At 39.9% G+C, this 15,289-nt stretch overlaps 1 protein-coding gene across 1 annotated transcript in view; it reads right to left on the minus strand.

Annotated features, from left to right (window-relative positions):
• Nucleotides 1–15,289, minus strand: part of THSD7B (thrombospondin, type I, domain containing 7B) — a 266,212-nt gene that overhangs the window by 177,541 nt on the left and 73,382 nt on the right. Inside the window, exons 6-7 of the mRNA XM_010000390.1 lie at nucleotides 3,195–3,350; nucleotides 1,356–1,553 (exon numbers count right to left, since the gene is read on the minus strand). Coding sequence (XP_009998692.1) covers nucleotides 1,356–1,553; nucleotides 3,195–3,350 — 354 coding nt within the window. The remainder of the gene's footprint in view (nucleotides 1–1,355; nucleotides 1,554–3,194; nucleotides 3,351–15,289) is intronic.

Genomic DNA, 15,289 nt, shown 5'->3' on the forward strand with positions numbered 1-15,289 from the left:
CAGCCACAGAGCACAGTCTGATCAGAGATCAATGAGCATCTGACATGTCATAACATGTTCATAACACAACAATGTTCATAAACATTCCTTCCGAGTCACAAGCTGGTGCATAAAAACACGTTGGCACAATTTTCATAGTGTGAAGTACATGGTGCCCCTTAGCAATTCAGGACTCCATCTGCACACATCACTGCTGGACTGGACCTACAGCTACGATCACATGCAAAGAAACAACTCAGACAAAATTCAGAGACAGTTCTTTGCTCTCCACCATATTCTGGTTATACCACTTTCTAACAGTTAAAGATTTTTTTTGTCCCATTTTCACAAACTTACAAGAAAACCACATAGATTCTAAATGTTTTTAAGGAGAATCCATGTTCTTCAGCCACCATTTCCTTCTGTTAGATTCTAATGCCTCGCAAACACAGTATTTTAAGCATCTGCAAATTAATCCCTCGTTATGAACTTGTAATTGTATCCTATGATCAGACTCAGCGCCACGCAAAAGAAGAATTTTCCACTTCAGATGTAATATCAGGCTCTAAAGTTCCATAATTTGCCACTTTTGAGATTATGACACAGGCTCACTGTGACCAAGGACTGCAAAATTGCGCTCCATGTAATTGAATCTAAAGATCTGACAACACTGACCTTATCAAGAAATGAAACTCTTGGCTGAGGTTCAACCCAAGCACAGGAAATAAGCTCTTGTTGGTTGTTTGTAAACATCATATAAAAATGTACGGATTCCTTATTAACAACTTGTAAACCAAACACACTCCAGGTCTCAAACTGCTGCCAAGAGCATTTTTACTTAGTATCATAATTTCATTTACATCTACTTCTTCTAATTTTAGCAGAAGAACCAAGCTCATGATTGTAAGAGAGTTAGCATCACGAGATAAACATTCACAGACCACATGCTAAAAAATGAGGACAGAAGAAAAGCTGGGGCCAGATTAATTTTGCCCATAGTGCTGACCCCAGTGACAGCTCTACTTTAGTGTAAGACACAAAAAAAAAAAACCACAAAAAAAAAACCACAATTCTAGGGAGAACCAGGCCCTTGATATCCCAACCTCTGTCAGGGTAAGGCCAGCAATGACAACACAGGACCTGTATTAGTGAGCCATATCCTCTGGGATAAAACAAAATAGAAGGCTCCAGGCAAAACCCCAGGTAATATCAGCACTAGGCTTTTATGATCATCCCAGTCAACTCAAAAATCTGGAAGTTCCATAAAAATTTAGCATGGAGCTACTGTAAATCACCACAATTGCTCTGCAGCAGAATGTCATTTTAGAAGGAGGCACAGAGAACCATGGGGCTTTGAAGATGACCCCATTACGCACCTTTCTGGTCCTTGCAGACAGCTTTCAGCATGCGGCTTCCAGGTCCACATTTTCCATGGTGAGTCACACACATTCCTTCTGAAGTGATCCACTCATAACACACAGGGTCTTCACAAGGAATAGATTCAAATAAATGAGGACAACCTGCCAGGGTGCCTACCGGATCCACGATCACTTGCCTTTGTCTCATTCTAAAACCTGCAAAAAGAGAAACTGAATTAACTGGACTACAGCAAAAAAAAAAATCCAAACATTTATAGCAATAATCTAGGACAGTCATCTGGAACTGGAGAGTATGAAGACAAACACACAACACTTAAAAAAAGCACTGATTGGAACAGCACTCGGCTGTATGTGCCTACAGTCCAGGCGCATAAACTCTAATACTTTGTAAAGAATTCCAATAACCCACATTTTCACATTTCCTTTTCATCACCACTAGATAAAAATACACATGTCCAAATACAGGAATTTGCCTCTGACGCATGTATTAATGTGATAACAACACTAAGATAAAAAGAGAGAAACAGTTAAGGAAGTGAAGATGTAAAGGATATCTATATTCTGCCTGGGAATCCACTAATGAAAAGGTTTGTTTTGAGATACAGCAGAGCAGTTTACTAAGAAATTAGTATTCTGCTTTATGAAGGTGTAGGGATTTCTGATACATAATGCATATCAGGCCTCTTTGAAATGACATCCTATTAAATTGGAAGATTCAAATGTAAAGTGGAAGAAAAAGGTTAGAGAAATAATGAAAGAATTGATTACATAATCTACCTCCTTCTGAATAAAACCAAAAGTCATGTTGCTATGTAAAGTGCAGAACTAATACGACAGTATCTTTCAGCATGTTTTGTTATGTAAATGACCCAGAATTCTAAGAAAGGCAAAAAAACACCCATGGTGGTCTTTCCTACAAGAGTCTCAGACAAGGGGCAAATATACAGCATTAGTGAGGGTCACATGGAAATGTCTTAGCCACACCACAGAGAAGAAAGTGAAAAATAAAACATTACAGAGGCTACAACAGACCAAAATTCCAGCATGCTCAAACCAGAAAAAAGAAATAATTCAAAATAATTTTTAAATGAAATGGTTTTCCAAATCTTTATATTTAACAATATTTTTAAAAATAAAAAATCACTCAAATCACTCAAAAAACTTAGGCTGTTTTCAGAAAAATGTCATTTCTAAGCAATAATATTAATTCCCTGATATGATATGAATTCTAACAGGGATCTTTTGAACTTAAGAGCCTTAGGAATGGCTCTGCAATGAACCTCAAAGTGCTGCAGCTACAAACAGGCACACTAGTCAATTAAGATCCGGGGAGGTTACATTATATTTGCATAGTCTTCTTCCAGGAATTTAAACTCAAACCCAGAACAACAGGAACAATGTCTTGGATCAGCCTAACTCCAGGATGGCAGGGCTGAAGGAAACACCTTTCAGCCTCACCCCAGCATTGCCCTCAAATTCAAGCAGCAGGACTTCCAAGGGACAGCCTGGCACTATAGAGGTCTGCAGCTGCTGTTCCAAGAAATTCTCCTTTGCTACAAATTCAGTACAGGATAAAAGGATCTCAATTAGGCTGAAAATCTTTTTTTGTTTTGTTTTCTTATCCCAAGAATAACTGCAAAAAGCTTTTAAAGGTCATATTCCACTCCTGTATGCGCAGGTAAGAGCTTCATCCTATGTTAGATTAATTTTTTTAAAAAAACACCACCTGACATTAGGTTTCCAATATAGACTTTGACACCACTGCTCTTGCAATTTTATCATAATATTCCATTACCCACTCCAGACTGCAAAAGTAATCCATAGAGCAGCTCTTACCTCTTCTGCCATGGTGGTCCTGGCAGTTCTCAGGCAGGCAGGGGCCCCAGAGCGACCAGACTGACACCGCGCACACAGACGGGCACGGCAGGTTACACAGCTGGGAGGCAGAGGGAGCAGGACTCAGGCAGAGCTTCCCATCGACTGGTCTGGTAACTGAGAGGAAAAAAAAAAAAAGGAAAAATGAGAAAAGAAGGGTGGTAACTTTGCCCTGAGTAACACAAAGAACTTCCTCAGAGTTTACTGCCAGCATCTACTTTCCAGAACACAGCAAAATCCAGTGCTGTTTTAGGGTTAAGAGAGGCACTTAAGTTCTAACAAAATCACCTCTATTCAGCAGGCCAGTTAAGAGTGTGCTTAATGGCAAAACAGGTGCTTTTAAGCTAAGTTCAAGACTGATTTTCTACAATGCCTGAGCAACAAACTGGAATCTAATCCCCCACATTTATGGCTAAGGAGACCTCTTTACACTGTACTGAGAAGGAAGACGTCAGAAGGAAATCCAAAAAGCTCCCACTGCAATTGGGAGCCAGACAGAGGCAGGTGGCAAAAGCCTGAGAATGGGGACATCTCCCCACACCTATCCCCTTCAAGGGTGCTGCCATCTCTAGATTATAGATGCAGCATTCAGATATTTGAATTTTCTTCATCTACTTTCAATAGCATTTAGCAGAGCTCTTGGTTTCTTCTACACAATCATATGCAGAAACCATCTTCCCTGCCTGGGAGGCGAGACATTTCCTTGAGCTGCCTGCATCCAAGGCAGACACAGATCTCAAAAACTCTTCATCCAAGAGATGAGACAACCCAAACTCTGCCAAGTACCAGTTTAGTTGATACTGACAACAAATTTGGAAATATCCCCTCTGTATTTTCATGTACCATAAGATTTCTCTAGTTTCAATTAACTTCTCTTACCTTTTTATTTGGGGCAGAAGGAGGAAGGAAAAGAAGGGGAAAGACCCTTAAATCTATTTTCTGAGTCATTATATGATACTGCATTTTAATTACATTATGAGCTGAATTTGGCTGTCTCTTTAGATAAATCAGTAACAAAGCAGTCTTTTCAAAACACAAAGGCTTGTTTGAGTTTACTCTACCGTGGTATTACCAAGACTTCATTAATTTTTATAGCTACTGAATTTGCTTTATTCTCGTTTTTATTTTTAATGTCTATTTTCCTTTGCTCCCATGCATGGAATTGACTTGAAAAGAATTTATAAAAATATGCCCCATGTATAAGTAATCCTTCCTTTTTCTGATATTTTATTTTTTTTTTTTTTTTAATGAATAATTTGAAGAAAAACATAACCTTTTTTTTCATACAAAACTTCAGTGCTCAAAAGCCCCCCAAAAAATGATTTGCACATCCTGAACCTGAGACTTCAGACCATTATCAGTGCTTATGCCATCAGCATAACAGGATTAAACAACTGATGTGATTTAATTCTAAGCTGAAAGATAACACATTAGTAAAAAAGACCATCTTCTGAATGATTTCTGAGACACTGTAAGGCCTCTGCCATGTTCATGTAGAGATTACAACACGGTGGCACAAATCCAATTTACCTGAAAGCTAACATAAACAGACCTTTTCTAGAGACCTTGAAAATGAAGTGACAGACAGAATGAAATAAATATTTGAGTTTTAAGGATAAGAGTAATTATTTTACCAAGAAGTCTCATGCATGGCTTAACCTGCCTTTCAGCACCAAGCTTAAAAACTGTATCATTTTCTGAGAGTTCACTTGAAGAAATGAAAGAAAACTGAGTGCAGATGGTCACACCAAGGAATAAAGTCCAGTCCTACTCTGCTTTAACTCAAGGTGGTGTTGTTAGCAATGGCTCTTTCCTCCTCTGATTTTTAGATTGTTTCTATATTGCAATTTAACTATTCAAACATGGAAGCCACTAGATAACGCAGGTTGGTTCCCCTGCCTTGAAAACTAATCAGCTACAACCAGTGGTGCTAAGGGTACTTTAGAACTGACTTTTTGATAAAAGAAAAAACAAGAAAAATTTATCATAAAAAGTTAAAGGAGCAGTTTTTTGTTGCCCTACCAGCCATTCCAGACTCATGGAAGTCTTATTCCTATTCTAGAGGAAACCCCAAGCTTCCTCTCCCTACCCTTGCTTCTCTTCCCCCCTTGGGTGACACCCTATTTAATTCCTGCACTGGGAGCTCTCTTCCCAGGACCAACATTGTACTTGTCACTGAAATAAGACTGTTTGTTGACTCACTTCCTTGAGCAATTCTATATACTCTGTAAAATGTAAATCAGAAAATAGAGACTATTCTAATAAAAAATCAAAATATATTCTAGGTCTGTGCCAGCTTACAATCCTCCAGTGAAAGTCCTGAGGAATAAGTAAAGAATAAAAAGGCTAGTTGCACTAATAAATGCATATATAATACCATCCTGTTCCAAAACCAGGCAGGTATAAAGAGCCACAACTTCCAGCATGATAGCCAGAGTGACTGGATAGACCAGTGGTGTCCTCTATAAAAACGGTATCCCTTCTTCAGCCATTTATTTGACAACTCTGATTTCCATCAGTTTGGTTTTTTTAAAAACCTTGATGTGATTTTCTATTGCTATCCTTCATACTGTTCTCTTTTCTCTCTCTCTGTCTCTCTAAGAACTATAAAACTGGGTTTTTTTCCTGAGCCCCTAAGTTGTCACACACTGCATCCCCCCAAAAACGCACAGATAACCTGGCTGGAGATGCCCTGTTCAGGGGAAAAAAAACCCCAACATATTATGCCTATGATAAATTAACATGGCAGCTAGGACTGTGTTTTGTACCAGAGAGTCTTCTGATTTTGCTTGGTAATTGACTCTGTAATGGCAATTTCCTACACTTAGATTAAAAAGTGGGGTTTGTGTAATTAATTTCCTTAGAAAAACGTTAGCCACCTTTCTGGGGGGAAAGGCAGAAGCCAGGGATGAGAAGAGTGGGAGGGGAGGTAATATCTCTGATTCAAGTAGCAGTTTATTTATTAGGCTTGTTCGTACCTTTTAAAATCCTGGGCTCTTCCCCACCTATAGAAACGAACTTGAAAAAGCAATCAAGTACTAACCTGGGAGCCTCTGAAACATTGCACATTTCTATAGCTGTTATATTGAATCTATCCTTTATAAATGCGACTACAGCTGATCCCAGCATCAGTGTCTGCCTCAAGTTTGAATTTTACTATTTGCTGTTATTCTCAGGTTATTGCTACCAGCAGGAGATAATAAATTGCGTTCTAAAGTATCTTCGTTTCTCTCTATATTTTTACTGTGGTAGTGACTTGGAGAAGTGGAAGAGGAAATCAGCTCTGATATGATTACTTCCATAATGTAATTTTAAGCCAATAAATAAATTATCTGTGAATTTAGTCATATGAACACATACTTGCAGGCACGCATACCAACACTATGTTAAAAAGCAATGATGGCCAGACATAAGGAGAAATGTATAGGATGGCATTTTGGTTGCAGCGATTCCTTTCAAATTTAGGTTTTTCAAATCCTCAGGAGATAAAAGAATACTTTTTTTTCCCAGACTTTAGTTTCGTTTCCCTTTCAGAATGACAAAAAAAAAAAAGTATTTCTGATATTAACATCTAAATGAGACATTTCTAAGTATCACTAAGAGAACTGGAATACACAAAGAATATCAGGGCTGTCTCTAGTGCAGTCGTATTCTGGCCAATATTCAATTCTCAAGGCAAAAATCCAGATGTTTACCATATCTTTTGGCAAAATAAAGGCAAAATAACAATTGCCAGGGTAGAAGAAAGAGATGGCACATCTTTGTAGAAGTTCTACTGCCTTTTCCAAGATTTATAAACCAAAGACACTTGGATCAATATGAAGGGAAATTACTTGAGAAAATCACAAAGGAATGAGTTTTGTTATAAAAACACCTACATGTGTAAAACATAATAGGGATTAACCCAGCACATTTTTAAGTAATTGCTCTAACCTGAAAGACTTGTTTTTATAGCCAAAAACAAAAGATTAGACAAAGGAGAAGTGGTGAATATAATTTAACTAGCCTGGAAATGGCACCAACCCTGGTCCGGTGCATCCCTCCATTACAAAGCCGAATGCACCCCATGCCTGCTAGAAAAGGTGCCTTTATGCTTTTAAGAAGAATCAATTAGTTTTGAAGCCACAAGGCACAAATTTGAAGCTCTATTTTCAATTAAAGTCTATTTAATAGACAAGAAACAAACTATGAATAGAAGGCTAATCACAGCATGAAAGAGGGTTAATAGCAGATTGCCAAGAGCAACAACGGTTTAATATATTTCTGAACAATAAAGCTCCTTGCAATTTTATTAAAGTGACACAGACTATTAGCACTTCATGGAATAGAAAATTTCCCTGTGTCCATAGCCTCTGCTGTACAATGGGACCCCTTCCACCCCAACCAGCATGTTGTGTTGTTTCATTATTGAATTTGTAGAGGTTATCAACAGAAACAGCAGATCAAGTTGGCCTCGATGACCCTTAAGGGTCCCCTCCAACTTTAGATATTCTATAATCTGGTAGAAGTTGAGAGTGAACTCAGGCTTCCCACTGGCACCTGAATGAGCAGACCAGAGGTGACAAGTTGTTAAGAGCATCCAGAAAAAAACAGTGGAGGCAACAGGGATGCCAGTGAATGCAATGATGGGAAAGAATAAGAGGATTCTCCAGAATATTTGAAACTTGCTGGCTGTTGTCCAGAAAAGACCACCAGATGCTGGAAGTCAGCGGGTCAGACCACCAGAGAGAGTGAGAGAAGCCACACGGAAAACAGGGAAGAAAGTGCAAAGCTGGGAATGCACTTTATGAAAGACTCCTGAGATGCTGAACTTTGCCCATCACCAGGTTTAGAATTCACTCAAACAGTAAGAAGCACCACGGAGCAGGAACCTGTTCTGTGAACATCACACCACTCCTGGTTCCAGGAGAAAGGCACCACTACGGAAGTGTCTACGATATTGGGATGTGGCACAGGTGGCCCAAAGCTAAACTAGTGACACATTATCTAATCCACCCGTGGCATGACCCTGCCTGCTCAGGTCCCAAAAGCAGCAAGGCTGCTCCATGCAAAGCTGGCCCAACTTAACAGCTCCATTTAATATCTCCTGCTCCAGAACCAGACCAGCCACCACTATGTTCATTATCTCTCCCCAGTGTCCCGGTTTGACATGCAGCTTTGCACATACAAAACCATTTATTTTTTCATCTGACTCAATGTTATTGTTTAAACACAATGCAGCTTCCCATCCTCATAACAAGAGGACAAAACAACTCAGAACAAACTGCCACTGTTTTAAGTAAAACTAATCCAGTTCCAGCAGCAGGAAATAATTACAATAATACAAATGCAATTAAAATCTTAGCTTTCAAAGACAAAACCCTGAACTAAACCACAGAATCTCATGTGAGCTGACTGGGCAGCATATTATTTGCTGTACATCAAAGTCAGCTGTATAAATAAAAGTAATTATAAAGAGATAAATATTTCATGGTCATATCAAATAGCTTGTTGACAAAAGAAAGGCATATTCTTTATAAGGCACATTTTAAGAAGACACATTTCTTTCACTGTCAAACTCTTTGTATGCTTTATTCTCTTCATTTTACTTTAATTAGTTTCTAGATATGAAAGAACTGAAAATATTACACCTCTAAAAGACATTAGGGAAAATGTTTTTCCCTAATGGACTCAAACTAGATTTTTTAAAATACACATTTACACACTACTGCCAAGCACTGCAACAATCCGAATAAAATAATTTCCTTTCTTGCTTCTTAAGGGTTTCCCCGGAAGAAGCCAGCTGTTACATATTTATTTTTCCATTATGTGAGTTGTATCTCATAAATTCTGCTCAGCATTTGGTGAGCTTACAGATCAATAACTCGGCATCCCAGCAATATAAATCAGATGCAGGCTTGCCTGAATATATTTTACACTTCAGAGGTGTATTACTCATCTTTTCAAGCCAGTCTGGTCATCTCAGTGATAACTAGTCTGCAGTGAGGGGGTTCTTAAGGGGCTTTGTCTTCACCTGAGACAAAGGTTTCTGAAGATGAGGTCAACTGAGCTGCAGGCTGGATGCTCCTGTTGCTGCAACAGAAGCCAGTCAAACAAAGCTTTCCTCACACCACTGCTGACCATCAGTTCTCCCCCCCTCAAACAAAGTCCTAGTCAAGTTTTCTCCTGACTAATATATTCTAACATATTCCCTTTCAATTTTATAAACCAGACAAGGACAACAGGATTTAAGCATCCAAGTCTCTAAATTCTCACTTCCATTGAGTAAGTAAATCTTCTCATTCCTGCAGCTTCCACCAGCATATTGAAAACAAAACAAAACCAAAACTAAACCTGTGTGTATTTAATATAGTGCTTGTACTCAAGACAGGGTTCATGTCCATTCCAACAGTGGATAACCTGTACCAGGTCCTATGGGCAGTTTATCTCCATCAATGCAGTCTTCTCCCCCAAAATATGCAGGATGGTTAACAGCCATAAATGACAACAACCTGCACAACGAACTTACAGTCTGTCAGGAGCCAGACCTGGTGGCTCCCAGGACAGCTAGAACCCAAGGGGATGCTGGCACATTTGAACAGGACTCTTAATTTGTATTTCTCTCTTCCAATAAACTACTTCCACAGTTTATTGAACAGAGGTCACATGTACCAATTTTGAAACACTAATCCGCCAGAAGACACACACAGGAAGATCATGATTCAGAGCAGAACTGAGGACTTGTAGAGGGGAAAAAAAAAAGTGGGACTCTCATTAGGAAACCAAGCACACAGAGCAGAAAAGGCAAAACCACGTACTTTGGAGCTAAACAAGACAAATGGACAGAGGGAAAGGATGAGAATAAATATAGAATAATACAAGAAAGGTATGAAAGGAGTCCTCAAATACATCTCTGTGCAACTCCAAATAGGCAGCAGTATCTGGAAATGAAAATATAGTGCCAAAACATCTCCCACATGGGAATTAAGAATGATCTGAAAAGTCTACTCATCATATAAGAAAGTATTAGACATTTCTGTCTATCAAAAGCAGAGAAAAAGCTCAGTATTTTGTGGAAAACAAGAAAGGATAAAGGCCATAAAATTATCATTTTGAGACATGTATAAATAAGACTCAGATGAAAGTGCAGGGGAACACTTTCGTGTTCAGATCATTTAGGGATTCTGTCAGTAAAATAGCTTGCAAGACAAAAATACATATGGGAATACATGCAGGTATGTATCAGAAAGCAACCCTTAGAACTGAAAAGGTACTTGAGTATATTTACTAAGTCGTAAACAGACAAAAGGATTTTTTGTTGCTGCAGCTGGTGACACACAAGTTCAGAAAAAACCTGATGTAACATGAACCACGTGGAACTGCATTCTAAAAATAAAGCAGAAACAAGTATAGGCTGATGACTGACAGAGGAGTAAGCCAAGAAATTATGTCTACGAACAGGTGAGGGTGAGAGTATCTCTCAAAGGAAAGAGCAGTTTAAAAGTAATGAAGACTTCTGTAAGAAATAACTTTGCAAGGTAACACTAATGGGTATCTAAGAATAATGAAGGTGCAACTACCTCACATACCTGCTACTGAAATCCAAGATCAAATAAAAATAAGTACACGGAGACAAATATGATGGAGACATTCATTAAGCAAAAAAAAAATTAAACAAAATTATAGAGCCTGTCACAGGTGTGTGAATTTAATGTGGATTTTCAGATGGAAAAATCACGAAATTATGAAGAAAGGAAGCTGCAATGATTTACTCATGACATGGTAATAAGAGATACATTTTATTAGCCAGTTTTACTATGCTGGGTAAACAATAAAGAAGATTCAATGAAGAACAGCATTTCACAAAGGTCTTTTCAGTCCTATAATTAAAACTTAAGAAGACAAGCTCCAAAAATCATTGTGAGAAAATTCTGAAAGTGAGAGGTAAATTGAATCTCATTCAAAAGAATGAAGAAAAAAAAAAATCAAGATACATAAAGCACAAACTTTACATAAGAATGACAGGGCAGACAGCTTCATAGTTAAAAAGTTACAGAAAATATGGAAAGAACAGCAATCCCAGTCACTAGGGAGAGGAGGTAACTCAGAGATGAGAAGAGATGGTTCTGGAGAATTTTATGAAAGATGCCATCCCCCAGACTACAGATGAAGAGTTACACTCTCTAGATAAATCTAAAAAGTAAAATTTAATTAGGAAACACAAGTATGCTCCCTGGCCCTCAGGAGAGAAGGTAAAAAATTCCTGAGGAAGAAGATTAAGTAAAGGCATCTCATCTATTTATTAACTGTTTGAACATAAGCACCAATCAACCGCAGACTCTGAGAGGAACTCTTAATTCCGATGTTATTTAACTCAATTATTGTGATAGAGAGAAGAGCGGAATTGCCAAACAAAGAGAAACGTCATAATCTGACCACTGCATTACATTCTTCCCTACTTGTACCAACTGTCTTTTTTGTTGGTACATTGCAGTTAGTGATGTTCACAAAGAATAACTGAAATATATTGTGGGAAAAACTTACTGTGGGAGATTACATTTCAGACAACACTTTCTAGAATCAACAGTCACAAAGATCTTGCCTCGATCCAGAAATGCCCACTGGCAAAAGAGAACAAAAAGTACGTGTCCGATGTAATCGTTGTCTGGTTTTGAAAGTAAGTTGAGGATCTGCATTTCTGCTTTACTTAAAAGATCTTCCATATGAGTGAACAGATTTACATTAAAAAAGAGGTACAGTTTGTTCCAGACATGGGACATCCTGGAACAGGGATCAGGGAGTATCCAGAGATGAAGGGCAGAAAGAGCAGATGGGGCTGTACAACAGGTTGCATATTCTATGCTACTTTTTGTGCAAAATTTGTCTCCTCTTTACAAGCCACACCATTTGAAACATGCAGATTTGCTGCTTCCACCTCTGGATATCAAAAGAATAATGATAAACTTGAAGTATCAGGTTACCACCTCTCTGAAAATTAAAAATTATACATTTAAATGTGTTAACACTCAATTATATACTTAAAGAAAAATCAGATGAATCTGTTTAAAGCTAATGATGGTAAAGTTCAGTCTAAATTAAGAAACGCATCACAGCTGAATAGTGATGAAGATTCCTTGGAGAGAATAGCTAGCACGAAACAGCAGACTCTTAACTTAGGTTAATACATTGCCTTACCTACATACAGAGAAATGCAGGTATCTGAAAGACACAGCACTGCACACGTTCATCAAGAGTTCTCTGCCAGCTTCATCTAGATTTAATAGTCTCAGATTGCAAGAATATTACAAAGGACTTCAAAGATGAGAAGATCATCTGCCTCCAAATACTCACCACTCATCTTAAAAGTATGGACTTTCTCCATACTTCTTTCCATTCCTATGCTACTTCTCTTGGATCAAGACAGGAATTTCCTAATTAGGTCACCTCTTGGGAGAGAAAGATATGAAAGCTTATCAATGCATTTCTGAAAGTGATACCCGAGTACAAGTTTTCCATTTCGAGTATCTTCAGGGTAGAATTTAATAATAAAAATACAGAAAGGTTTCAGCAGACTTAACCTTCTGAAAACTGATACACAGGGACTCAAGAAAACAGGAGATCCCTTTCTAAATAGACCCATTTTAATGTAAGAATAAATAGATAGGAAGGAAAAACAAATGAAAAATGTGAAAGATATCCTTGGAGGATAAAAGAGCTTTAAGCAATATGTATAAATACATCACAGATGGTACCTGTCTCCAACTAGGATTCAACATATTTTATCCAAGAATGCTGCTGGAGAGACCAAGGGACAAAATCTTCTTTCACATATGTCATTGGGCCTAGGTCCAAATTCTCATTGGAAGTAACCAGAAGAATAACCACTGTGATGGATGGTAATATCCTATTAGACTCGCTTGTTTGATTCCTGAATGATCCCTTTAAGCATACGCAAGAGGTGGGGAAAGAAAAATTACTGCACTTTTGATGGCAGCAATTAAGACTCCCTATTTGCTTATACATAGAAGGATTAACTTCCCTACCTTCTCCCCATCGCTGAAAAAATGGTACAATAAAATGTGAGATGCCTTAGTGATGAATAAATGCATTCCATCAGTTCAGATTACCAGAAGAGAGGCCAGGAAAGGTGTCATTCCTTATTAATTCCAAGAACAAAAATTCATCAGCTAGTAAATGAGACACACGGAATATTGCTGGATAGGGAGGGATAATAGGGAAGGCTTTCCCTCTTTGTATTTGCATGTGACTATGCTGACAGTAGATGGGCTTCTCACTTCCTAAGAACTGCTGCAAATCTGCACTATTGCCTCAGAACAGCAGCAAAAATTTATACAGAATCACGATGGTTGGAACGGACCTCTGAGATCACCAAGTCCAACCATCAAGACAAAAAAAGCAAACACACACAACCAACCACACACACTCCACCAAAACATACCCACAAAAAACCCCAAAACCACTAGAGCATGTCCTGATGTGCCACATCTCTGACTGAAGTGCCACATTCTTGAATACCTCCAAGGATGGTGACTCAACCACCTCCTCTCTGGGCAGCCTGTTCCAGTGCCTGACCACTTTCTCAGTAAACAAATTCTTCCTAATATCCCCTCTGAACCTTCCCTGCCAAAACCTCAGGCCATTTCCTCTGCTCCTGTCATTATTCACTTGGGAGAAGAGGCCAACACCAACCTCGCTACAACCTCCTTTCAGGTAGCTGTAGAGAGCAATGAGGTTTCCACTCAGCCTCCTCTTCTTCAAACTAAACATCCCTAGTTCCCTCAGCAGCTCCTGCTTGTCTGGGTTCCTCTGCAGAGCCTTGCTACCCTCAAGCAGATCAACACCTCCACCCCATCTGGTGTCATCTGCAAACCCACTGAGGGTGCACTCAACCCCCTCAGCCAGTTCATTGAAACACACACAACCAACCACACACACTCCACCAAAACATACCCACAAAAAACCCCAAAACCACTAGAGCATGTCCTGATGTGCCACATCTCTGACTGAAGTGCCACATTCTTGAATACCTCCAAGGATGGTGACTCAACCACCTCCTCTCTGGGCAGCCTGTTCCAGTGCCTGACCACTTTCTCAGTAAACAAATTCTTCCTAATATCCCCTCTGAACCTTCCCTGCCAAAACCTCAGGCCATTTCCTCTGCTCCTGTCATTATTCACTTGGGAGAAGAGGCCAACACCCACCTCGCTACAACCTCCTTTCAGGTAGCTGTAGAGAGCAATGAGGTTTCCACTCAGCCTCCTCTTCTTCAAACTAAACATCCCTAGTTCCCTCAGCAGCTCCTGCTTGTCTGGGTTCCTCTGCAGAGCCTTGCTACCCTCAAGCAGATCAACACCTCTACCCCATCTGGTGTCATCTGCAAACCCACTGAGGGTGCACTCAACCCCCTCAGCCAGTTCATTGATAAAGATACTGAGTGAGACTGGCCCCAAAACTGAGCTCTGAAGGACATCACTGGTGACCAGCCCAACTACACCTGACCCCATCTACCACAGCTCTCTGGGCCCGGCCATCCAGCCAGTTTTCTACCCAGTGAAGAGTACAATTGTCTGACTGGCCAGCTTCTCCAGGAGATGCTGTGGGAGACGGTGCCAAAGGCCTTACCAAAGCTCGGGTAAACAATGTCCACAGCCTTCCCCTCGCCCAACAGGCAGGTGACATGGCCATGGGAAGAGATCAGGTTGGCCAAGCCAGACTCTCCTTTCACAAACCCCTGCTGGCTGGCCCTGATCCCCTGCCTGCCCTGCGCTTGCTGGGAGAGCTCACTGCACATGGGCCTCTCTGTGACCTTTCCCGGTACCCATGTGTGAGGGTTATGCCCCTTACCACACGAAAGACAGGCCTCCCATAAAACTATTTCAACATACAGGGATGATTCAAGGCACACAACCCCTGCCCAGTGCCTGTGGCACCAGGACCCATCAAGACCAGAGATGCTGGCTCCTTGCTGAAGGGTCTGACCCCTGCCTGGGGGTGCTCTGTCCTGCCCCGGGGCTCAAGCCTGGCTGGGCCAGGGCTGCCGTGCCCTGGGAGAACGC

Source organism: Chaetura pelagica, unplaced genomic scaffold (assembly GCF_000747805.2).
Source record: "Chaetura pelagica isolate M959 unplaced genomic scaffold, ChaPel_1.0 scaffold386, whole genome shotgun sequence".
NCBI lineage: Eukaryota > Metazoa > Chordata > Aves > Apodiformes > Apodidae > Chaetura > Chaetura pelagica.